The sequence below is a fragment of the Canis lupus genome, chromosome 14 (assembly GCF_048164855.1).
Source record: "Canis lupus baileyi chromosome 14, mCanLup2.hap1, whole genome shotgun sequence".
Classification (NCBI taxonomy): domain Eukaryota; kingdom Metazoa; phylum Chordata; class Mammalia; order Carnivora; family Canidae; genus Canis; species Canis lupus.
This window is the reverse complement of record NC_132851.1, coordinates 39,778,618-39,802,752: the sequence shown is the minus strand read 5'-3', so window position 1 is coordinate 39,802,752 and position 24,135 is coordinate 39,778,618. Positions and strand designations below refer to the sequence as shown.

The window sequence follows — 24,135 nt, the reverse complement described above, 5'->3', positions numbered from 1 at the left end:
CCCCAGCCCCCAGCCCTCCCTGCCTCCCCCCAGCCCCTCCTGCCTCCAGCCCTCCCTGCCTCCGCGCCCCCCTTGGGCCTCCTATGCCGAGGCCTGCCTCATGATGCCCTCTGCCCCCCAGGATGGGTTCGTGCAGAATGTGCACACGCCGAGGGTACGCGTGGACCCCGACGGGCGCTGCGCGGCCATGCTCATCTACGGCACGCGCCTGGTGGTCCTGCCCTTCCGCAGGGAGAGCCTGGCCGAGGAGCACGAGGGGCTCATGGGGGAGGGGTGAGTACCGCGGTGGGGGAGCCACCGTCTGCGCCCCAGCTCCCTGGCTCCTCTGCCCACTGAGCCTGTTGCCCGCAGGCAGAGGTCCAGCTTCCTGCCCAGCTACATCATTGACGTGCGGGGCTTGGATGAGAAGCTGCTCAACATCGTGGACCTGCAGTTCCTGCACGGCTACTACGAGCCCACCCTGCTCATCCTGTTCGAGCCCAACCAGACCTGGCCCGGGTGAGGCTCCTATGTTGGGTGCTGCAGCCGCCAGGGCTCGGTGGGTCTGGGTTGGGCGGGGGTGGCCAGGCCCCCGGCACTGGGAGTGCTGTGACCGGGCCCTGGCGGACCTGCCTGTTTGTCCCCAGGCGGGTGGCTGTGCGGCAGGACACGTGCTCCATCGTGGCCATCTCCCTGAACATCACACAGAAGGTCCACCCGGTCATCTGGTCCCTCACCAGCCTGCCCTTTGACTGCACGCAGGCCCTCGCTGTGCCCAAGCCCATAGGTGAGGGCCGTGCGGATGGGGGTGTCCGGGGAGGGTGGGGAGCCCCGCCCACTGGCATGTCCCCCTCCAGGTGGGGTGGTGGTCTTCGCCGTCAACTCGCTGCTGTACCTGAACCAGAGCGTCCCCCCATATGGCGTGGCTCTCAACGGCCTCACCACCGGCACCACTGCCTTTCCCCTTCGTGAGTGTGGGTGGAGGCGGGCAGGGTGGGGGGGGGCGGAGGGCGCAGGGGCGGGCAGTCTGACCGTGCCCCACACAGGCACCCAGGAGGGCGTGCGGATCACCCTGGACTGTGCACAGGCGGCCTTCATCTCCTACGACAAGATGGTCATCTCCCTCAAGGGCGGGGAGATGTGAGTCTCCCCTGCGTGGCAGCCCCCGCTCCACGCCCCCGACCCCAGCTCAGCGCCTCCCCCCGCCCCGTGCCCCCGCAGCTCAGTGCCTCCCCACTCCGCCCTGTACCCCCCAACCCCATGCCCCCCCAGCTCAGTGCCTCCTCCCAGCTCACCTCCCCACTCCCCGTCCCCACAGCTACGTGCTGACGCTCATCACCGACGGCATGCGCAGCGTCCGCGCCTTCCACTTCGACAAGGCCGCCGCCAGCGTCCTCACCACCAGCGTGAGTTGAGAGGGGGGGTCATGGGTGGCCCTGGCCGTGCGCCTGCGTTGCCCTCACCGCCCGCCCGCCCACCTCCAGATGGTCACCATGGAGCCTGGGTACCTGTTCCTCGGCTCTCGCCTGGGCAACTCGCTGCTTCTCAAGTACACGGAGAAGCTGCAGGAGCCCCCCGCCAGTGCCGCCCGGGAGGCTGCCGACAAGGTGGGTGCCCGGGGCCTGTCAGGGCGGCCTTGCGCGGGTGGCCTTGGAGCGCTGCTCACTGCCCCGTCCTGCCCCCAGGAAGAGCCGCCCTCGAAGAAGAAGCGGGTGGACTGCGCAGCGGGCTGGTCAGGTGAGGACGGGGAGCTGGGCTGGAGGGCGCAGGGTGCGGCGCCGGCGGCGTGGGCTCACGCGGGTCCGTCTGCGCAGGGGGCAAGTCGGTGCCACAGGACGAGGTGGACGAGATTGAAGTGTACGGCAGTGAGGCCCAGTCAGGCACCCAGCTGGCCACGTACTCTTTTGAGGTGAGTTTGGGGCGCAGGGGGGGCCCTGCCTTGGCTGGCTTGCCTGAGCCCGGCTGTGTCTGCAGGTGTGCGACAGCATCCTCAACATCGGACCCTGTGCCAACGCCGCCATGGGCGAGCCCGCCTTCCTCTCTGAAGAGGTGCCCTGGCTGGAGAGGTGGGGGGCGGGGTGCACGCAAGGGGGGGCCTGTCCTCACTCAGCCCCCCTGCAGTTTCAGAACAGCCCGGAGCCAGACCTGGAGATCGTGGTGTGCTCCGGCTATGGGAAGAACGGGGCCCTGTCGGTGCTGCAGGTATGTGGGGCTGGGGGGCGGGGGGCGGCGCCCGGGCAGGACCAGGGGGCTGATGTCCCCCATCGTCATTCCAGAAGAGCATCCGGCCGCAGGTGGTGACCACCTTTGAGCTCCCTGGCTGCTACGACATGTGGACCGTCATCGCCCCTGTGCGTAAGGAGCAAGTAGGTGTACCCTGGGCGGAGTGGGGCGGGCGGCCCAGGGGCCCGAGACAGGGCCCTGCTGCTGTGTGGGGTGGGCATGCGGGCAGGCGGGCTTGCCCTGGGCTGGCCGGGGGTCTGCCCCCGCCCCCTGCCACCGCGGGCGCCCCTGGCCGGGCGTGTGATTCCTGCTCGCTTGCCACTGCCACAGGAGGAGACCTCCAAGGGCGAGGTGGCGGAGCAGGAGTCCAGCGCCCTGGAGGCTGAGGATGACGGACGGAGACACGGGTTCCTTATCCTGAGCCGGGAAGACTCCACCATGGTGAGGGGTGGGGGTCCGGTGGCCGCGCGGGGGTCCCCGCATGGGGTGTGCCTCACGCGCCCATCGCCTACAGATCCTGCAGACGGGCCAGGAGATCATGGAGTTGGACACCAGTGGCTTTGCTACACAGGGCCCCACAGTGTTTGCCGGCAACATCGGGGACAACCGCTACATCGTGCAGGTGTCGCCACTCGGCATCCGCTTGTTGGAAGGAGGTGGGCACAGCCAGGCGGCCGGGCTGGGGTGGCGGGCGCTGACCACCCGGGGCTGACCACCCGGTACCCACAGTGAACCAGCTGCACTTCATCCCCGTGGACCTGGGCTCCCCCATTGTGCAGTGCGCCGTGGCTGACCCCTATGTGGTCATCATGAGTGCCGAGGGCCATGTCACCATGTTCCTGCTCAAAAGCGACTCGTATGGGGGCCGTCACCACCGCCTGGCGCTGCACAAGCCCCCACTGCACCATGTAAGCGCCCTCCGGCCCCGTGCCCGCAGCCTGCTGACCCCCCGACCCCGTGCTGACCCCCCTGCCCCCGCAGCAGTCCAAAGTGATCACGCTGTGCGTGTACCGAGATGTCAGCGGCATGTTCACAACGGAGAGCCGCCTGGGCGGGGCCCGCGATGACCTGGGAGGCCGCAGCTGCTTGGAGGCCGAGGGCCAGGGCTCAGAAACCAGGTACGTGGGGGGTACGTGGGGGCGCCCTGGGGCAGGGCGGGGGCAGGTACCACATCCGGCCACGCATGACCTGCTTGCTGCCCCCGGCTCTAGCCCCACAGTGGATGATGAGGAGGAGATGCTGTACGGGGACTCGGGCTCCCTCTTCAGCCCCAGCAAGGAGGAGGCTCGCCGGAGCAGCCAGCCCCCTGCTGACCGGGACCCCATGCCGTTCCGGGCCGAGCCCACCCACTGGTGCCTGCTGGTGCGGGAGAACGGAACCATGGAGGTACGTGAGGCCCCGCGCCCTTGCTGCGCCCCAGCCCGGCCCTGTGGTGCCAACCCCTCTCCCCCCGCAGATCTACCAGCTCCCCGACTGGCGGCTGGTGTTCCTGGTGAAGAACTTCCCCGTGGGGCAGCGCGTCCTGGTGGACAGCTCCTTCGGTCAGCCCACCACGCAGGCCGAGGCCCGAAAGGAGGAGGCCACGCGCCAGGGGGAGCTGCCCCTGGTCAAGGAGGTGCTGCTGGTGGCACTGGGGAGCCGCCAGAGCAGACCCTACCTCCTGGTGAGTGTGGGCCCCCCGCCCCCGGCCCGGCCCGGCCCCACGCTCCCGCTGACCCCGCGCCGCCCCCAGGTGCACGTGGACCAGGAGCTGCTTATCTACGAGGCCTTCCCCCACGACTCCCAGCTCGGCCAGGGAAACCTCAAAGTCCGATTCAAGAAGGTGCAGTGATGGGGCAGAGCTGGGCGGTGGGGGGGGCGGCTGTGGGGGGGGGGGGGCATGACCCGCCCTCACGGAGCACGCACGCCCCCCAGGTCCCTCACAACATCAACTTCCGGGAGAAGAAGCCGAAACCGTCCAAGAAGAAAGCGGAGGGCGGTGGTGCCGAGGAGGGGGCGGGGGCCCGTGGCCGCGTGGCCCGGTTTCGGTACTTCGAGGACATTTACGGCTACTCGGGGGTAGGCTGGCGCCTTGGGGGGGGCGGGGGGGGGGCCATGGGGGCCTCAGCTCACAGCGCCTGCCCTCAGGTGTTCATCTGCGGCCCCTCACCCCACTGGCTCCTGGTGACCAGCCGGGGGGCCCTGCGGCTGCACCCCATGGGCATCGACGGTCCCATCGACTCCTTTGCCCCATTCCACAACGTCAACTGCCCCCGGGGCTTCCTCTACTTCAACAGACAGGTGGGGAGGCCTCGGGGCTCGTGCCCCCCATTGCCCTGCCTGGGTCGGTGGGGATGGGGGGGCCCTGGGCTCCGTCTGGAGGGTCAGGGGGGTGTCCAGCCAGTGAACAGGCCAAGGTCAAAGAGGTGAGATGCTGCGAAGGCCGGAGGGCTGAGCAGCCGGGGGCAGCAGGTTGTGGGGCTGGGGTCCCGTCACTGCCCACGAGGAGCCGTGTGACCCTGGGGAGGCGCTCGCCCTGTGAGCCCCTTCCCACCTGTGGTGCCAGCGTGGGCGCTCATGATGCCGTAGGTGCTGGCGAACCTCGCGCACGGGTGAGGGTGGCAGCTGGGGGTCCAGCGGTGCTCACTCATCTGCGTGTGGCTGGCGGCCCGCGAAGTGTAGGACCCCCGCCCCATGCAGTGTCAGGTGTGCGGCCTGGCTTGCCCTTGGCAGCGCCAGACCCCGTTGACCCCGCCCCCACCCCCCAGGGAGAGCTGCGGATCAGCGTCTTGCCTGCCTACCTGTCCTACGACGCCCCGTGGCCTGTCAGGAAGATCCCTCTGCGCTGCACGGCGCACTACGTCGCTTACCATGTGGAGTCCAAGGTCTGACCCCGTCCCCTCAAGGCCGGGCACCCACAGGGCGTGCCCTCCGCACCCTGTGACACACCGCGCCCTCCCAGGTGTACGCCGTGGCCACCAGCACCAACATGCCGTGCACCCGCATCCCGCGCATGACCGGAGAGGAGAAGGAGTTCGAGACCATCGAGAGAGGTGCGTGCCGCCCGCGTGGGGCAGGCCGTGGGGGCCACCCCCCCTGACCATCCCGTGTCCTTGCAGATGACCGGTACATCCACCCGCAGCAGGAGGCCTTCTCCATCCAGCTCATCTCCCCGGTCAGCTGGGAGGCCATCCCCAATGCCAGGTGAGTGGGGCCCGGGGGCGGGGCAGGGTGGTCAGCCGCGGTCAGCCCGGAGCTGCACCCTCACCCGCCCTGCGTAGGATCGAGCTGGAGGAGTGGGAGCACGTGACATGCATGAAGACCGTGTCGCTGCGCAGCGAGGAGACCGTGTCGGGCCTCAAGGGCTACGTGGCTGCCGGGACCTGCCTCATGCAGGGGGAGGAAGTCACGTGCCGAGGGCGGGTAAGGGGCTGGCAGGTCAGGGTGGGCAGTGCCCCGCAGCCCCGTCACCCCCCGTCACCCCCCATGTCCTGCCCTCCTGCCCGGGCAGATCCTGATCATGGACGTGATTGAGGTGGTGCCCGAGCCTGGCCAGCCCCTGACCAAGAACAAGTTCAAGGTCCTGTACGAGAAGGAGCAGAAGGGGCCGGTGACGGCTCTGTGCCACTGCAACGGCCACCTGGTGTCCGCCATCGGCCAGAAGGTGCGCCCTCACCCCCCCCGCCCGCCCTGGGCCCTGCCACCACCCCGCACATGTCACCCGCTCGTTCTGCCCCCAGATCTTCCTGTGGAGCCTGCGGGCCAGTGAGCTGACGGGCATGGCCTTCATCGACACCCAGCTCTACATCCACCAGATGATCAGCGTCAAGAACTTCATCCTGGCGGCGGACGTCATGAAGAGCATCTCGCTGCTGCGCTACCAGGAGGAGAGCAAGACGCTGAGCCTGGTGTCGCGGGTACCCGAGGGGCCTCGGCGCCGTGTGGGGGGCGCTGGGCGGGTGCAGGGTGGGCGCTGGCCGCGGGCTGACCTGGATGGCCCCACTTCCTGTCCCCAGGACGCCAAGCCCCTGGAAGTGTACAGCGTGGACTTCATGGTGGACAACGCCCAGCTGGGCTTCCTCGGTGAGCAGGGGCTTGGGGCAGAGGGGCTGAGCCGCTGGGGGCAGCCGGGCTGACCCGAGCTCTGTTCCCCAGTGTCTGACCGTGACCGCAACCTCATGGTGTACATGTACCTGCCAGAAGGTGAGTGTCCCTTCCCCGCTGGGGGCCTGGGGGCTGGGCGGCCACTGACCTGAGCTCCCTCCGGCCTAGCCAAAGAGAGCTTCGGGGGCATGCGCCTGCTCCGGCGGGCGGACTTCCACGTGGGTGCCCACGTGAACACGTTCTGGAGGACCCCGTGCCGGGGGGCAGCGGAGGGACCCAGCAAGAAGTCGGTTGTGTGGGAGAATAAGCACATCACGTGGTTCGGTGAGCAGGGGGTAGGAGGGGGCAGCAGGGGCAGGTGTGTGGGGTCAGCCCGGCTCACGCGGCACTTCCTGTAGCCACACTGGATGGGGGCATCGGGCTGCTGCTGCCCATGCAGGAGAAGACGTACCGGCGGCTACTGATGCTGCAGAACGCGCTGACCACCATGCTGCCCCACCATGCCGGCCTCAACCCCAGGGCCTTCCGGTGAGTGTGCTCCCCCCACTGCACCCCCACCCCCCATCCCCCACCCGCGTCCTGCTGCCCAACGGCCCGTGTCCCCCCCAGGATGCTACACGTGGACCGGCGTATCCTGCAGAATGCCGTGCGGAATGTCCTAGACGGGGAGCTGCTCAACCGCTACCTGTACCTGAGCACCATGGAGCGCGGCGAGCTGGCCAAGAAGATCGGCACAACCCCAGACATTGTGAGCCCCTGGCCTGCCCCGTGTGGCCCCCCTCCCTGGTGGCCCGCCCCCCACTCATCACCCCCTTCCCTGCAGATCTTGGATGACCTTCTGGAGACGGACCGTGTCACTGCGCATTTCTAGACCCCACATGCTGCCCCGACCCGACCCCTACCCCCACCCCTTTTTGTACAAAACACGAGGAAAAGATGTTTGATTTAAGAAGAGCTTGTGGTCATTGTCGGGCGTCTTGGCCGGGCTGTGGTCAGAGCCCCGTGGCATCCCCCCACTTGAGGCTGCAGCTGCCCCAGCGCCCCTGGTCTTGGGGTGTGCACTCCAGCCGTGGCCACCCTGGCAGTCCGATGCTGGATGAGCTCTGAGGTCACCCTCCTGCCCCGGGACTCCCTAGGTCTCCAAGAACTCTGAGAGCCCCTGGGTCTCGGGCAGGAGGCCCAGGCGGACCAGGAGCCGAACCAGGAGGGCGGTGAGCCGCATTGACAGGGTCTCCAGCCTGTGGTGGGAGGGCGGAGGGGTCACAGTTTGGTGGGGAGCAGGGTTCGGCCCCCTGCCCCAGGTGCCCACCCCCTCCTCGCCCCTCACCTTAGAGCCACTTCAAACTTGAACGTCTCCCAGAGGACCTTGATGTGGCGCAGGAGACTGGCGCCGTAGATGTTCTGATACACTGCCCCTGCCAGGCGGCTCCAGCCCCTGACCGCACTGCCCGGAGACACAGTCAGCCCGAGGCTGGCCCCGGCCCCGGCCCCACCCCCGGGTCACACCCCCGCCAGTGCCCACCTCTTGGCCATGAGGAAGTAGCGGTCGACAGGGGCGCCCAGGGTGGTGTTGATAGCACGCACGGTGTTGATGTTGCGCAGCACGAGCAGCATGGGCCGCGGCAGGGCCTTGAGCACACCCATGATGTCCTCGAAGTGCTCCTGCGCCATGTTCTGCATGTAGGCGGCCTCCTCGCGGCTCAGCAGGTGCGAGCGCCACAGCTGCCCCAGGCGTACGGGCCGCTGCATGAGCACCTCGGAGAAGAGGAAGTAGTCTGGGGGGCGGGGGGGCATGAGCCAGGACCGGGCACCCCTCAAGCCCCTGCACCTGCACACCCGGCCTCACCTCGCACCCCAAGTGCCTCTGCGTGTGTCTTCATGGCGGCGTCATCCCTCAGGATGATGGCCCGCCACAGCTGGCACAGGGCTGCCCGGTCCCTAAGGGAGGCCAGGAGTGAGGCTGAGCAGCCGGGCTCCCGCCCCCCAGTTCCCACCCCTGACCCCTGACCCCGCCGCCAGCTTACTTCTCATCCAGAAACTGGTAGAGCCCGTGGTCAAGCAGCACCAGCTGCGCCTTGCCGTCTGGGCCTTTCCGCACCAGAACTAGGGACACAGCGTGTTGGCTCCTGTCCCCCTCCCCTCGCCCTCCACCCCCCGGGGGGTTCCTCCTACCATTGCCAGGGTGGGGGTCAGAGTGGATGAAGCCCGTGTAAAATATCTGCTCTGCAAAGGCCTGGATGAGTTTCTCTGCTATCTGGGGAGAGAAGAGCACAGCACCACCATCGCCCTGTGCTCCATCTCCCCCCGCCGACCCCCCACCCCGATGCACACGGCACTCACATCCTTCACCGCCAGCCCCATGGACTTGATGGCCTCCAAGTCGTTGACCTTGCAGCCTTCACAGAATTCGGCCGTCAGCACACGCTGGGAGAGAGCAAGTGGCTGAGCTTGGCAGGGCTGTGTGTCCCCGCCCGGGAGGGGCCCAGCCCACCTTGCTGGACGTGTCCCAGTGCACGCGGGGCACCACAACATAGTGGAAGTGCTGCAGCTCCCGGGCACAGCGCTCGGCATTCCGCCCCTCGTTCTCGAAGTCCAGCTCCTGGGCCAGGGTGCCCTTCAGGTCCTAGGGACCACAGGAGCAGCTGGGGGGTCCAGGCCGGGGAGCAGCCCACCCCAGCACGCAATGTGCACCCCCCATCGGCTCCAGCCTGTCTCTGGGCGGTGGTACCTGCAGCACCCAGCTGAAGCCGAAGCTGGGGTGCATGAGCTCGACAAGCTGCAGCAGGAGCTCCAGGGTGTGGATATCCCCATCAAAGCGGTCCCGCAGATCGATGTACTGCACCTGCATTGGGAAGGGTGCGGGGAGGACCCAAGGCCACCCCAGCCCTAGCCCTAGCCCCCGCCCAGGCACAGAGCGGGCCCCCACATACCTTCACGGCCACCGCGGTGCCGTCGTGCAGCCTGGCGCGGTGCACCTGGGCCAGGCTCGCGGCAGCGATGGGCTGGTAGTCGAACTCCAGGAAGAGCTTGTGGGGCGGGGCCTGGAAGTCTTCGAGGAACAGCTCATCCACCTGCAGGAGAGGGTTCTGGAAGCAGTGGGGGGGCAGGGCGCTGCCAGGAACCCCAGCTCCCAACCCAAGCACAGGACCCACCTCCTGGAAGCCCCGTGTGAGGGCTCTGTCCTCCAGCACACGCAGGGTCCTTATATACTCCGGGGGCAGCAGGTGGTTGAAGGAGCACAGCCCCTGGCCCAGCTTCACGTAGAGGCCCCCATTTCTGATGGCCCCGGCCACCAGGGCGTCAGCTGCCCGCTGGTGACACGCTGACATCACCTCCAGGTACCCCGGGCTGTTCTGACCACAGGCACAGGGCAGGGATGGGGGATGGGGACAGGCGGGCGCTGCCCAGGGCCCCCGACACCCTCCCGCTGCCCCACCCCCCCGCAGTGCCCCGGGGCTAGGGTGCAGGGACAAACCTCCTCCACCCCTCGCAGGATGACATTCGCACACCACCAGTAGTCCAGGGAGATCTGCAGGCCTATCCTCAGCGACCTGTTGGCAGAGGCTGCCCTCAGCCACCCCGGGCCAGGCCATGGTGCCGAGGGGCCATGCACGGGGGCGGCCGGGCTCAGGGTGGCCCGGCGGGCTGCTCTAGCTCCTGCTCTTGCCTGGCGCTGGCAGCGGGGCAGTCCCAGCTCCCGGTCTACACAGCAGGCGGCCCTGTGTCTGAACACACACCACCAGGCACCCGGGACGGAGGGCTGGGCCCTGCCAACCAGGCTGCCATCAGCAGCCCCCGTGCCAGAGGAGCCCCATGCACCAGGCTGTGGCCAGGCCGCCCCGAGGCCGGAGAGCAGAGGGGTGGCCCCCAGCACCCCAGCTGCAGGCCCTTGGGCGCCTGCGCCTCGAGGAGGCCACTGGGGGAGCCAGACCTCCAGCTTCCTGCCGGGTGTTGCGTAGGTTTGCCCGCAAACCCCCCCACCCCCGCCAGGCACGTGTGGCCCCCCGTGGTGACGAGGTCAGCCTGCCGCACACCTGCCAAGCCACGCTCCACAGGCAGCCTCTGCCCACTCAGCCCCTCCTAACACGGGTGCCCTGAGCTCCCCGGGGGTGTGGAGGGGATAGTGCCCCCCCACCCCCATCCCGGGTAATTCAGCCCAAGAGGCAATAGGGGCCTGCGGAGGGGCGGCAGCAGTACTGCGTTCGGTGATGGTCAGGACTAAACTGCAGATGAGGGGAGCCAGGGTTCCCCAAGTTGGAGAAAGTTGTAGGAAGGGAGTAAAGAAGAACGACCTCTGTCAGCAAGTGTGTGAGTGCGAGGTGTGGGGTGTGTGGCCAGACACGGCCGCAGGCCCACGCACCCCCTCAGCCTAGTCTGCGCAGGGCCCGCAGGTGCACCCGGGGCAGTGAGCACCCCAACACCCCGTCGTGGTCAAGACCCTTCTCCACCCCAAGGAACCAGGCTTCCTGGAGGATGGCTGCGTCCAGGCGTAGGAAAGAACAAGATGAGCCCTGGCACATCTCCTAGTACAAAATGGAATAAAATGCTCCAGAAACGGGAGACACGGTGAAAGGACTCGGGGGGCGGGAGTTAAAGATGTGATGGCAAAACGTGGTTCACTGCAGTGCTTCCAACTCCGTGGCTGTAAATTCTGTATGAGAAAATGGAGAGAAAAGGATCTACACTCGAAACTAACACTACAGTGTATGTGAACTACTGGAATTTAAATAAAAACTTGGGAAAGCAAAGGATCACAGAAGTCCAGTTGAAGGAGCTCCCACTAGCCAATCCTAGACCGCCAGCAACAAAAAAATACCCGATGTCAACAGAGAGGAACTAACAGAATCAAGTGAAAAATCCACAAGTCCAGCCTGATTCAAATAAGTGGGGAGAAGAGACACATTTCCAGACTGGAACGCGGCCAGCTAGTGTGGCCAGGAGCAAACCACACACAAACCCAACTGAGGGGCTCCAGAAGAGGTCGAGGTCAGCGGAATTCTCCTTTACAAAGTTAGATGGTAAATATTTTGGGCTTCGTGAGCCACACGGTCCCTGCTGTCACTGTGACAGCAGCTGCAGGCATCACGGACACTGCATGGAGCACGGGTCCCAGAAAGCTACGCGTATGAAACAGGCAGCGGCACGTCTGGCCATTGCTTGCTGCCCCCTGATGTACATCACTGGCCTACAGCCTCCCGGGTTGTCAAGGTCACCGGGTCATGGAGGGCGACCACCCAGCAAGGAAGGCCTGGCCTTTGCCCCAGCTCCTGGCAGGTGGCCTCTGGGACCCTGGGGATTTCCTGAATGATGGGCCCAGATCACCAGAAAGACTGGCCAGGGGACTAGGGACCTGGGGCTTGGCCCAGAGATGAGCCCAGCCGCGGAGGGAGGCCAACGGCCCCGTCCCTCCTGTAAGGAGGCGCCCCTGGGGCCGTGCACAAGCAGCTCACCAAGGGCGGCAGGAGCGGGGCTGTGCAGGGTCTCTGAGGACGGGGAAACCGACTGTGGAGCCCTGGCGGGGCTCACCCTGCGCATCTCGTCCTTGGCCTCACTGACTGGTTGTATTTCTACTACGGTAACACCCGGTCCAGGGCTCAGCACGGGCCTGAGCTCTGCAGTTCATCCTAGGGAACCGTCAAAACGGACAGCCCTGGGCACGTAACGTTTGACCTCCAGTTTAGCTGTAAGGCCCAAGGAGACACGGAGACTGTTCTAGAGTGCAAGACATTGGAGATGGGCCTGTCATAGGATCCCTGTGCTGAGAAGGGTTCCTGCTGGGGGGCCTGGTGACAGGGGACTGCATGTAGGTAGGGGCTCATGATGCACTGGTGTCTTTGTTTTTCTAGGATTTTATTATTTATTCATGAGAGACACAGAGAGAGGCAGAGACACAGGCAGAGGGAGAAGCAGGCTCCCTGTGGATACCCGATGCGGGACTCAATCCTGGAACCCCAGGATCACGCCCTGAGCCCAAGGCAGAGGCTCAGCTGCTAAGCCCCCCAGGATCCCTGCACCAGTGTCCTGACTGTGCTTATGGAGAATGTCTTTGTCTAGGAACAAACTTGTAGGGACAATGGGGCCTCATGACAACTTATCTGTAGAGGGTTCAAGAAGAAAAATGTTGGGGCACCCGGGTGGCTCAGTGGTTAAACATCTGTCTTGGCTTAGGTGGTACCTCAGGGTCCTGGGATCGAGCCCAGTCAGGCTCTTGCTCAGCGGGGACCCTGCCTCTCCCCGGGCCTGCCGCTCTGCTTACTTGTGCTCTCTTTCTGCCAAATGAAAAAGTCTTTATTTATTTATTTTTTTTTTAATTTATTTATGATAGGCACACAGTGAGAGAGAGAGAGGCAGAGACACAGGCAGAGGGAGAAGCAGGCTCCATGCACCGGGAGCCCGATGTGGGATTCGATCCCGGGTCTCCAGGATCGCGCCCTGAGCCAAAGGCAGGCGCCAAACCGCTGCGCCACCCAGGGATCCCTGAAAAAGTCTTTAAAAACAAAAAGAAACGGTCAAAAAAAAAAACAGCCCACAAGTTTCTGAAAAGGGAAAATTAAACAAGGGGTGGGGATGAGAAAGGAAGGCCTCGACGCAGACTGCCCATCGCTCTCCTCGGAGCCTTGACACGCGTCTGATCTCTGCTCTCCTCAAGCAGCATCCCCCCCGGGGGACGGGCAAGTCCTGCTCCCCACCTGCCACCGTCCTGGGATCCTGCATGCATGCAGCCCCTGGCTCTGGAGGCCCTGTGACCACCGTGTGCCCGTCCTGCCCAGCCGTCGCGGCTAGGCCCATGGCTGACAACAGGCTGGGAAAAGCAGAGTCTAGCCATGCCCCTCCGCCCCAGCTCAGCCTGAGGGCTCGCTGCAGAAATACAGGTTCCCAGGAGCAGAGAAGGCAGTGCCACGCCTGCCACGGGGGCGCCTGCCACGGGGGCGCCTGCCACGGGGGCGCCTGCCACGGTGCCTGACGCAGGTCCCTCGTGCCACACCGCCTACAGGAAGCCAGGCTCTGCCCTCATCAACCTCGGGCTGAGAGCTGGACAACCGCGCGGGAGAGCGCTCATGGCCCAGGGCCTGCCCGCGAGGGCAACTGGGTGCCCGAGGCCAGCCCGCCACAGGGGCAGCGGGGTGCGCGGTGGCCCCACGTCCCACTGCAACGTGATGGCCTGGTGTGTCCTCCCAGCAGGAAGCGGTCAAGCACTCACAATCCAGACACCTATGGCCTCTGTTAGCACCGGTCTGAGGTGCCCGGCCTGAGCAGTCCCTCCCCGAGGTCAGCCTGGGCCTCCTCCCCAGATGGCCACGAGCTACCCCCTCCAGCCCCACCGTGGGTTTGGGTGGACTGAGGTCTCCCCCAAAGCCAAGAACTGGCTCTTGGCCATAGGGATTTCAGGATCTGACCAACAGCAGGGAGGTCTGTCCCAGGGGCCCCAACAGGAAGATCCCCCCCAAGGACGCTGTGCTGGAAGATGGGGGAGTACGAATAGTGCCTCCCGTGGAAGGCACCCTTGATGTTACTGACCACACGCTACCCATCTCCCGTGAGGTCCAGTGGGGGCAGAGGAGGGTGTCCTCCCCCCTCCCCCAAAGCCCTCCGGATGCCAACTCTCCTTGGGGGTCAGGGTAAGGAGGCGGCAGCGGCCCACCAGTGGGCGGAAGCCTGACGCAGGCGCCACTCTCCTCCTCCAGCTGGCCACGGCTGTCTGACGGGTAAGAGGCCACGTCTAGTGCTCAAGGCTTGGGGCAGTGGAATGTCTGGAGGGCAGCTTGGAAGTTTCCAGCCAAACCCTGCAGCCCCTCCCAGCCCCAGCCCCTTCTACCTGCTGAAGCGCCCCACGCCGTCCACTACAAGCCTCATCTTCCTCTTCTCCTGAGGCTCTGCTGTGAGATAGCGGGCTCCAAGAAGCAGGGGGACCCCCATCGCCGTGGCGGAGAGCACCTTCCTCCAGAGGGGCTTGGGTCGGAGGGGCCTGGACAGAGACCGAGGTGTGTGGTCCGGCTACTGGCCACTGCCCGCTGTCCACTGCCCGCCGGGCCTGGGCTCTGCAGGCCTCTGCTCCCCACAGCGCGAGGGGCACCCACGGCCAGAGCCTGGCCCACCCCAGGGAGCTGTAGCAGCCAACACCGGTGCCAGAGGCCCATGAGGGCACTGCGCCTGAGCCCCGTGGACGCCCTGGGCACCAGGCTCCACGGGAAGCAGCTCCCAGGCAAAGCTGGGGTCCTCACAGAATCAGGGGCTCCTATGCCGTGCAGAGTTAAAGCCACTGTCCACCGTGAGGATGGCCCCCCGGGTGGCAAAGTGCCGGGTGGCAGAGCTGGGCAAGACGCGCAGGGGACGGGTGCTACAGTGACAGCCCTGCAGGAGCCCAGCCATCACACGTCTGCCCCGAGGTCACTGAAGAGCACTGCACATTCAGACTGCTCACTCCACGGCCGCCGGGCCTGAGCGTGGCCTCCTGACACGTCCACCTCGCCCCCACCCCACGTCCAGGACTCTCCCCGGAGCACACAGCTCAGGCCGCTGCTGTCAGTGAGCCCTGCACCAGAATTCGGGGCCCCATGGGGGCACCGCCCCAAGGAGCAGGTGCATCTGTCTGCAGGGGGCGGGTCGCAAAGGCCAGCCTCGGGCCCCATGACACAGGTCTTCCATCCCTGCCTGGCAGGGAGCACCTGGGGCTGGGGAGAACTCACCACCTCGTGGGCAGGACCCTGAGGCTTCTCCTGGGGAAGGCAGCGGGCGGCAGCCAGGGGTCCAGTGTGCTCCGCAGCAGGGCGGAGTGGAAGCAGCAGAGCCGTGACTGCAAGGGGGCAGACAGCAGGGGTCACACGGCCCGATCGGGGGGCAGGCTCTAGGCCCTGGATCCACGCGCGGCGTCCAAGCACGTCAGCCCTTCTAGGGCCCGTGCGTGGGGCCAGGCTCCCGCGCCGGACTCAGGAAGGCGAGGACAACCCCACTTCTGGAGGGCAGGCTGAGATCCGAGAACGACGCCGTGGGCACCGGGAGCCGCTACCTCGATGCGCTGTAACCCTGCCTGCAACGCTCTCCTGGCCCTGAGACCTATCGCTGTCTATTTTTGTGCTGCTCAGCCCACTGACCAGCAGCCTCAGGAAGTCATTCTGAATTTCCAAAGGAACGATCAATAAATGCTTGATGACACGATCAGAAAGATGTCGGGATCTCAGGCGGAAGACCACCTGCTAGGGCCCCAGAGGCGGAGACCGGAGGAGGCAGGGAGGGCCAGGGAGAAAACGTGGCCAGCCGGACAGCAGCACCAGGGGGCCACGGCACGTGTTGGCTGACTCCAGTGACCACGGGGACACACGACTCTCCTGTACTTACTGACAACCTTGGTCTCCCAATGCCAGCTGATTGATTAGGTCTTAGGAGTTCCTCAAGCACAAATTTGCCAACCACAAATTCCCTTTTTAGGGAAAAAAAGGTTGTGCATACTAAGTCATGACCCACGGCACAGATGTTCCCATTATCATCATGAACCCTGGACCAAATGAAGGACCGACTTTCCAATCATTTTCTGGCCAAAGCACACAGCCCAAAAGACGGTTTCAAGGACTGCAAAACAACACGAAAGTCAAAGGAAAAGCTCCATGACCTCTTGTCCCGGGGAACGCAGGCTGACAGCTCGGCAAGGCCACGTGCAGCGGGCACAGATCCTCAAGGAAACCCCACGGAGGCAAGAAAGGCAGCTGCCGGCAGACAGGTGAGCCCCTGGGCCTGAAGAGCCCCTGGCTTCCCGTGCAGGAGAGCAGGCCAGCACTCACCCCCTCCCACCCACAGCCCGCCAGCAGCACCCACGGCATTTCTGGAGTGGGGAGAAGCCCCTGTGCTGGGAAACATCCCGTACGCTCATAGGTGGGGGGCGTTGTGCCCAAGCAGAGTGGGCAGCAGGCAAGCTGGAGCCAGGCGGGGAATCCCAAGGGCCCTGGGGCTGCCTGCGGGGAGTGGGCAATGTGCTGGCAAGGGCAGCCCAGGAGGAGGGGGCTGGGTGATAGAGCCAAGCGGATTCCAGGCAGGTGTGAGGACCTGGCAAGATGGCCCATGGCTGGTGCCTGAGACCCGGGGAGGGCGGCGATGCCGTCACACCCCAGCTGCCCGAAACTCTGGCCAGGGAGGGCTGTGCTGGGATTCTGGTCGTCTCGAAAACTCAGGCCCACTGAACAAGAACTGACAACCACTGGCACCTGCTGGCCACCGGAGCTCAGCTCTCATGATCAGTGAGCCCGAGCACGTCCAACCAGGGGATCCAGGGTGGGGGCTTCCTCTAAACAGCAAGGCCTCCTCAGAAAGTCGTTAGAATCCATGAGTTGGGAACACTGGCTGGGCACAGCCACCTATCAGTTCTGCTTCTATCAACATTTGCAATTTGTTTACTTATTTATTTGAGAAAGAGAAAGCGAGGGAGCAGAGGGAGACAAGCTGACTCTCCACTGAGTGGGGAGCCCAACATGGGGCTCAATCCCACAACCCTGAGATCATGACCTGAGCCGAAGCCAAGATAATGGACACTTAACCAACTGAGCCATGTAGGTGCCCCAATATTTGCAATTTTTTATAACAAGAAGTTAAATGATATTCAGAGAAAAAAGTGGGAAGACAGTCATAGGCTGGGAGGCTGCACAGACACGATGCCCTGGCGCTGCTCGGGCAGAGGGAAAGCACCTGGAAGCACTCCTGCACAGCGAGCAGGGCGGGAACGACAGCCAGCCAGGAGTCCCCTCTCACGCTCCTCCGCGCCAGGGACAAGGTTCTCCTTTAGGGGATGCTCCTTGAAACGTTTAGAGATTGTGTCAAAATGTCTACAACTTACTTTCAAATAGTCCAATGACAACAAAATACATGGTTTCAAACAGAAACAGAAGCAACAGGACAGGACATTAATAATGGGTGGGTCTAGGCAGTGGGCACCTGGGCAGTTGACTGGGACCGTTACGTCAGCTTGACCCCGTATTTAAATATTCTCAGGATCACAGCCACACACGTCTGCTGTGCTACTGCAGGTCCCTGCCCGGAAGGTGGTGTTGCTTTATTATTCTACTGTTTCCTTTACAAACATACGGTTAACTGCAATCACGAAGGAAGCTTTGTATGGTTATAGAACCGACTGAACTATGAATCCCTTACTTCACATAGTCTAATACAAATACTTTTATCGGAGATCCCTGGGTGGCTCGGCGGTTTGGCGCCTGCCTTTGGCCAGAGCCTTTGGCCCAGATCCTGGAGACCTGGGATCGAGTCCCGCGTCAGGCTCCTGGCATGGAGCCTGCTTCTCCCTCTGCCTGTGTCTCTGTCTCTCTCTCTCTATGTCTGTCATGAATGAATAAATAAAATATTAAAAAAAACAAAGAAAAACAAATACTTTTATCACCTCCCCCAGTTGCAAATACTTTAGTACACTGTTAATTCTATTTTAACCTTCTTAACTTTTATATTATTGTCACGCATTTTTAAAAATTATTTATTTAATTAATAATGCCCAGCACAGAGCCTGACGGGAGCTCAGTCTCACCAAGCGTCCGTCACTCAACTGACTGAGCCACCCAAGCATCTCTAAAAGTCTGTTTCCTACTTTGTCTCTTATTCTTTCCTTTGCTTGTTTCTTAAATTCCACATATGAGCAACATCACATGGTACCTTTCTCTGACTTATTCTGCTTAGCACTCTCTAGCTCCATACGTGTTGTTGCAAATAGCAAAATTTAATTCCTTTTTATGGCTGAATAATATTCCACTGTATATATACCACTTTGTTATCCATTCGTTAGTCCACGAACACTTGGGCTGCTTCCACAGTTTGACTGTTGTTGATAACGCTGCTGTAAACATAGGGTGCATGCAACTCTCTGAATTAGTGTTTTTGTGTTTTGGGGGTAAATTCCCAGCAGTGCAATTGCTGGGTCGTAGGGTAGCTCTATGTGTAACTTTGGAGGACCCTGCATACTGTTCTCCAGAGCAGCTGCACCAGCTTGCGTCCCCAACAGCACACACGAGGGCTCCTTCTCCACATCCTAGGAAAGTGGCATTCTGAAGGTGAGGCAGCTACGGCAGGGCAGGGGTACTCACCAGAGGTGACTGTGTGCCCAGGACATCTGGCACTGTCTGGAGACACTTAGTTGTCACAACCTGGGGAAAGGGGTGCTCTTGGCACTGAATGGGTGGAGACGAAGGCCACTGCTCAGCACAGACAGTGCCCAGGGCGGCCCCAGAGACTCAGGTAGAGCCAGGGCTGAGAAGGGGCAGACTATGAATGCAGACTTCTGAGCCTGGAATTCGAACAGAGGCTCTGGTAACTATTAGCTGTGCAGTCAGGACAAGCCACTTCCCTCTCTATACCTCAGTTTCACTGTCTACAAAGCAAGGACTACTGTACTATTAATGTAGGGGTCAAGAGGACTGACCTTTGCAAAGCCCTCTTGCACAACTCCCAGCCCACACAGCAGGCCAGGCAGATGGACACACTGAGGGCATGCGGGGGTCAAGGAGCAGCTACTCCATGGCCTTCCTGCTCACCAGCTGCTGGTCTGCATGCCCTTACTCCCCAGCCAACAGCTGTGTCCTCACAAGCCAACTCCACCCAACACAAAGAAGTCCATACTTGCTAGATTAAATTGAACTGTTTATGTTAAAAGATCATTAGCTTCCCACCACTTTTTCCAAAGGAAAAAAAGCATTTAGCCCAGAACACAAAAGAGACTATTTCCAACATGTGTAAAACTCAGAGACGGGATCCCTGGGTGGCTCAGTGGTTTGGCGCCTGCCTTTGGCCCAGGGCACGATCCTGGAGTCCGGGGATCGAGTCCCACATCGGGCTCCTGGCATGGGGCCTGCTTCTCCCTCCTCCTGTGTCTCTGCCTCTCTCTCTCTATCATAAATAATAAATAAATAAATATTAAAAAAAAAAAAACAACAAACTCAGAGACAGGTTATATACAGGATATGAAGAAATGCTTTAGTTGACTGGGGCAGAAGGGCAGGAGCAAGTCAAAGGACAGCAGAGTTTGCTGCAAAGTTGCAGTGGCGTTCGTATGTCCAGAAGCTGCATCGCTGGGGACAAGAAGGGCAACGGCCAAAGCTGATGGACAATGATTATCCTGAGACATTAGCATTCACAAGGAAAGGAAACTTCCAGGAGCTATGCGAGCTAATGAACTGGAAATGCAGAGCAAAAGGCCTCAGGCCCCGAGGACAGAGGCAGGAGCCAAGGCGTGGCTGCCCCCAAGACCGGGGCTCACCTCAGCATCACAAGAGACCCAGGCCCCCCAGATGGAGCAGAGAGAATGCTAACTCTGAGTTATCTTACACTGAAGCATGAGGCGCTGGCTGTACCCCAAGCCTCAGAGGGGGCAAGGCCAGAAAGGTCAGAGCCCCGATTGCGGTCCCCAGTACTGGCTTCTGCTTTCTCAGATGCCACTGCAGCAGTGAGGACTCGATGGCGTCTCATTGCCCAATTCATTTCCCACAGTGAGCGACTCTCCACTCATGCTCCTGTAACAAAGGTCCTAGGCCCCAACGGCCCACGCGGCACCAGACCCCGACCCAGCAGTCCTCTCTCACCCCCCATCCACCTGTGCGGAGGTCTCCGCCATACAGGAGCATGACTGTTAGTGTAGCCTGGACTGTGCGGGGCCCCCCATCATCTCTGCGCTTCCAGGACCTAGTGCAGTGCCCGTGAGATAAAGCAGGAGCTCCGTGAAGGCCCGCTAAACTGAGATAAACGGTGACTAAGCACAGAACGCACTAGAGCCCACGTGGCCCAGCCTTGGATGCAAGGTGAGCGACACGCAGGAGCGCATGCTCAGGTAAGACCTGGCAGCAGCCCGACCCTGGGCAGGACCCCAAGGATAAGGCGGCATGCTGACAACTCCAGAGACCCGCCAGGGTCCGCAGGTCCATTCACGTCCTGCCTCCTTCCAGTTTGGGATGGCCAGTGCTCCTCAAAATATCTCCATCACCCAAGAGACATCCCTGAAGTCTGAAGAAGTCATGTGACTATAAATATGAGCAGAACTTGTAGCCCGATCTTCCAGGGACAAGTCCAGGGCAATTTCCAATATATCACATATCTCAGATCAAACCCAGAGCACGCCAGCAAACAGGCAAAGAGAGCACTGCGGCTCCCCAGGCCGCTCCCCCACACACCAGTGCCTTCCACCAGCATGACCACATGCCCTGGCTTGCCTGGGACAGCCCGAGCCTATGCTTGTCTCCACACCTACCACTTCAAAGCCTTCCAGTTTGGACCAGATGAAATGGGCCTTCTCTACCCTAGCCTCTCATGCTTTCTTAGAGTGTGTGCACAGCTGCCTGCAGAAACAGAGCGCTCATCTGGAACTCAGCTAACACCCTACAAAGTAGCAAACACACACACACACACACACAAAGGCTCTGAGTAGTGAGACTCAAATAGATATGACAAAGGTCACCACCCTGTCGATGAGACTGAGCACATCAGAGGATGAAAGGTCAGTGCAGGAGACCCAGCCCATAGCACTAGAGAAACTAAAGCAGCACCTGCTGCGTCTCACGATGAGGCCCAGACCAGGAGTAGTACAGAGGTAACAAGAATCAGGGCCGCTTACTGGCAGGCTCAAGCTGCCCTGAGCACTTCAGTAGCACAGAAATCCGAGGCACAGAAACGTTCCCACAGGTAGGAAGTGAGCCTGGGAGGGAATCTGGGCCCAGGGGAGGTGGCCCAGAGGACCATGAATACCCGGCCCTTTTCTTTTCCAAGGGTCTATGACCCTCTTGGCACCATCAGGACTCAGACACTTACTGGACTCTGCTCCCCTTATCACTCTGAGCAGCTCCTCATCAGAAGCTAAAACTTAAAAAAAAAAAAAAAAAAAGCTAAAACTTACCTGCCCGATCCTTAGGTCAGTCGGGAAGATTAAGTGACCCGAATATGTGCAGACACTTTGTAAGCTGTAAAGTGCTGTGCTAAAGCCAATTCAGTATCTATCCGCCTGCCTCTCACACTAACCTTGCCTCACTTCAGTACATAAAACACCCTTGTGTAAGGGATCTGCTCATCGCAAGCCACAAAAATTAACAGAAATGCATCTGCACTTATGTGGAAAACCCAGACTCCACCCAAAAACTAAAACTCATAAAGGAATTCAGTAACATGGAAGGATAGAAAATCAATGCACAGAAATTAATTGCATTTCTCTACACTAACAATGAGGCAGAAGAAAGAGAAATTAAGGAATCGATCCCATTTACAATTGCACCAAAAAATAGGGCAGCCCGGGTGGCTCACTGGTTTAGCGCCACCTTCCACCCAGGGTGTGACCCTGGAGACCCTGGATCGAGTCCCACGTCAGGCTCCCTACATGGAGCCTGCTTCTCCCTCTGCCTGTGTCTCTGCCTCTCTCTTTCCCTCTGTGTCTCTCATGAATAAATTTTTTAAAAATTGCACAAAAAGCCATAAAATACTTAGAAATAAACCTAACCAAAAAGGTAAAGGATCTGTACTCTATAGAACATTCTTGAAAGAAATTGAGGAAGACACAAAGAAACGGAAAAACATTCCATGTTCAGGGATTAGAAGAACAAATATTGTTAAAATATCTCTGCTACCCACAGCAATCTACACGTTCACTGCAATCCCTATCAAAACCCCATCAACATTTTTCACAGAGCTGGAACAAATAATCTAAGGTTTCCTTGGAACCAGAAAAACTCCCAAATAGCCAAAATAACGTTGAAGAAGAAAACCAAAGCTGGTGGCACCACAATGCCTGACTTCAAGCTGTCTTACAAAGCTATGATCAAGACAGTGTGGTAATGGTCCCAAATAGACACGTAGATCAATGGAACAGCATAGAGAACCTAGAAATGGACCCTCAACTTTATGGCCAACTCACCTTTGACACAGTAGGAAAGACTATCCAATGGAACAAAGAGAGTGTCTTCAACAAATGGTGCTGGGAACATTGGGCAGCCACGTGCAGAAGAATGAAACCGGACCATTTCCTTACACCACACACAAAAATAGACTCTAAATGGATGAAAGACCTAAATGTGAGACAGGAATCCATCAAAATCCTAGAGGAGAACACAGGCAGCAACCTCTGCGACCTCGACCGCAGGAACTTCTTACTAGACACGTCTCCAGAGGCAGGGGAAACAAAAGCAATAATGAACTATTGGGGCTTCATCAAGATAGAAAGCTTCAGCCCAGCAAAGGAAGCCGTGGCCAAAACCAAAAGACAAGCTACAGAATGGGGAAGGTATTTGCAAATGTCTTATCAGATTAAGGGCTGGTATCCAAGATCTATAAAGAACTTCTCAAACTTGACACCCAAAAAACAAATGATCCAGTGAAGAAATGGGCAGAAGACACGAACAGACGTTTCTCCAAAGCAGACCTACACGTGGCCAACAGACACATGAACAAATGCATCAGGGAAATACAAATAGAACCACAGCGAGATCCCACCTCACACTGGCCAGAATGGCTAAAATCAGCAAGTCAGGAGACAGCAGGGGTTGGTGAGGATGAGGAGAAAGGGGGGCCCCCTGACCTGCTGGTGGGGATGCAGGCTGGGCAGCCGCTCTGCAGAGCAGTGTGGAGGGTCCAAAAGGGGCTGAATGTAGAGCTACCCTATGGCCCAGAAACGGCCCTACTGGGTACTTATCCACAGGACACAGACACGGTGATTCCAAGGGGCGCCTGCACCCCAACCTTTACAGCAGCAACGTCCACAAGAGTCCAAGTGTGGACAGAGCCCAGATGTCCATCGACAGATGAAGGGTAAAGACGCGACCTATGTATACAATGGAGTGTGACTCAGCCATCAGAAGAGTGAAATCTTACCATTTGCACAGCGTGGATGGAACTAGAGGGTATGATGCCGAGCGACATAAGTCAGTCAGAGAAAGACAATTATGCCTTGACCTCACTCATATGTGGAATTTGAGAAACAAAACAGAGGATCATGGGGGGAGGGAGGGGAAAATACAGTAAGATGAACTCAGAGAGGGAGACAAACCATGAGAGACTCATAACTCTAGGAAACCAACTGAGGGTCACTAGAGGGGAGGCTGGGGGGACGGGGTGAGGGGGTGACGGGCACTAAGGAGGGCACGTGACAGGATGAGCACTGGGCGCTGCGTGCAGCTCGTGAATCACTGACCCCTACCTCTGGAGCTAATGATACGCTATATTTTAATTCAATTAAAATTAAAAGAAAGAAAGAAAGAAATGCACGTGTACTGTCAACACGCAGACTACACGGCTCGGCCTACTAGCCCCGCATGAAACCCCAAGCTGGGAACGCCGGTGCGCCCCTCAGCCCGTCAGCCCGTCAGCCCCTCACCCCCTCGGCCCCTCATCCCCTCGGCCCCTCATCCCCTCAGCCGCTCAGCTCTCCAGCGCGCGAGGAGGAGGAAGGGCTCCGGGCCGCAGTGCGATGCGGGCGGGCGCGGGGCGTCACTGCGGAGCCACGGCCGGTGCGAGGTCCGCGGCACAGGCGGGCCCGGGACACGAGCTGCACCGGCAGGTCCAGGTGCCCCGGGAGGTGCGGGCTGTGGCCGGTGACCGCGGGCTGCGGGGCGCGGGCGGCCGGTCGGTGGGACCCAGCGGCCCCGCACGGTCCAGGCGTTCCTGTCCTGAGGACCGGGACCCTGAGGCCGGCCCGGGAGCGGGCGGCTCGGGGGCCCCGGGGGGCCGGGCGGAGGCTGGCGGGCTGTACCGGGGCCGCGCCGCGCGGGGCGGGGAACTCACCAGCCGCCACATCTTCGCGCCGCTCGGCTCAGCTCGGCTCCCGGCGCCCGGCCCAGCAGCCCTTGCGGGGCGGGGCGCCCGCAATGCGCACGCGCGCCCCGCCCCGACGGC

At 61.2% G+C, this 24,135-nt stretch overlaps 2 protein-coding genes across 7 annotated transcripts in view; one reads left to right on the top strand and one right to left on the bottom strand.

The window, feature by feature from the left end:
- Positions 1 to 7,237, top strand: part of CPSF1 (cleavage and polyadenylation specific factor 1) — a 13,170-nt gene extending 5,933 nt beyond the window's left edge. Inside the window, exons 6-38 of one of the 2 annotated variants that reach the window (XM_072775444.1) lie at positions 122 to 273; positions 352 to 498; positions 627 to 766; positions 837 to 947; positions 1,026 to 1,119; positions 1,298 to 1,385; positions 1,464 to 1,586; positions 1,665 to 1,716; positions 1,794 to 1,888; positions 1,954 to 2,028; positions 2,101 to 2,181; positions 2,256 to 2,330; positions 2,533 to 2,643; positions 2,717 to 2,858; positions 2,932 to 3,110; positions 3,184 to 3,320; positions 3,414 to 3,588; positions 3,659 to 3,865; positions 3,935 to 4,024; positions 4,117 to 4,260; positions 4,330 to 4,482; positions 4,950 to 5,066; positions 5,144 to 5,234; positions 5,301 to 5,385; positions 5,463 to 5,604; positions 5,693 to 5,845; positions 5,922 to 6,098; positions 6,198 to 6,264; positions 6,337 to 6,384; positions 6,454 to 6,609; positions 6,684 to 6,813; positions 6,895 to 7,033; positions 7,109 to 7,237. In XM_072775444.1, coding sequence (XP_072631545.1) covers positions 122 to 273; positions 352 to 498; positions 627 to 766; positions 837 to 947; positions 1,026 to 1,119; positions 1,298 to 1,385; positions 1,464 to 1,586; positions 1,665 to 1,716; positions 1,794 to 1,888; positions 1,954 to 2,028; positions 2,101 to 2,181; positions 2,256 to 2,330; positions 2,533 to 2,643; positions 2,717 to 2,858; positions 2,932 to 3,110; positions 3,184 to 3,320; positions 3,414 to 3,588; positions 3,659 to 3,865; positions 3,935 to 4,024; positions 4,117 to 4,260; positions 4,330 to 4,482; positions 4,950 to 5,066; positions 5,144 to 5,234; positions 5,301 to 5,385; positions 5,463 to 5,604; positions 5,693 to 5,845; positions 5,922 to 6,098; positions 6,198 to 6,264; positions 6,337 to 6,384; positions 6,454 to 6,609; positions 6,684 to 6,813; positions 6,895 to 7,033; positions 7,109 to 7,156 — 3,924 coding nt within the window. In that variant the 3' untranslated portion in view covers positions 7,157 to 7,237. Of the gene's footprint in view, positions 1 to 121; positions 274 to 351; positions 499 to 626; positions 767 to 836; positions 948 to 1,025; positions 1,120 to 1,297; positions 1,386 to 1,463; positions 1,587 to 1,664; positions 1,717 to 1,793; positions 1,889 to 1,953; positions 2,029 to 2,100; positions 2,182 to 2,255; positions 2,346 to 2,532; positions 2,644 to 2,716; positions 2,859 to 2,931; positions 3,111 to 3,183; positions 3,321 to 3,413; positions 3,589 to 3,658; positions 3,866 to 3,934; positions 4,025 to 4,116; positions 4,261 to 4,329; positions 4,483 to 4,949; positions 5,067 to 5,143; positions 5,235 to 5,300; positions 5,386 to 5,462; positions 5,605 to 5,692; positions 5,846 to 5,921; positions 6,099 to 6,197; positions 6,265 to 6,336; positions 6,385 to 6,453; positions 6,610 to 6,683; positions 6,814 to 6,894; positions 7,034 to 7,108 lie in introns of both variants that reach the window. The other variant, XM_072775443.1, reaches the window with a different exon arrangement.
- On the bottom strand, positions 7,225 to 24,135 carry ADCK5 (aarF domain containing kinase 5). Of its 5 annotated transcripts, none has more exons than XM_072775542.1 (15): positions 24,025 to 24,135; positions 14,973 to 15,079; positions 14,102 to 14,251; positions 9,761 to 9,836; positions 9,438 to 9,638; positions 9,216 to 9,356; positions 9,014 to 9,127; positions 8,777 to 8,908; positions 8,626 to 8,709; positions 8,458 to 8,539; positions 8,310 to 8,388; positions 8,132 to 8,223; positions 7,808 to 8,060; positions 7,613 to 7,729; positions 7,225 to 7,523 (listed from the first exon to the last, which is right to left on the bottom strand). In XM_072775542.1, exons 1-15 carry the CDS (start codon positions 24,034 to 24,036, stop codon positions 7,418 to 7,420), a joined length of 1,746 nt encoding a protein of 581 aa, XP_072631643.1. In that variant the 5' UTR covers positions 24,037 to 24,135; the 3' UTR covers positions 7,225 to 7,417. The 5 variants fall into 5 exon arrangements, with proteins under 5 accessions (XP_072631643.1, XP_072631645.1, XP_072631644.1 ...); XM_072775544.1 differs by having other exon boundaries at positions 9,438 to 9,633; positions 24,025 to 24,086; XM_072775543.1 differs by lacking the exon at positions 8,777 to 8,908.

Coding starts and splice junctions, on each gene's coding strand:
- ADCK5 (XM_072775542.1), bottom strand. Junction 9,639..9,760: donor TCCTGCGAGGGGTGGAGGAG/GTTTGTCCCTGC, acceptor GCCTGTGGTCAG/AACAGCCCGGGGTACCTGGA. Junction 8,909..9,013: donor GCTTCAGCTGGGTGCTGCAG/GTACCACCGCCC, acceptor TGTGGTCCCTAG/GACCTGAAGGGCACCCTGGC.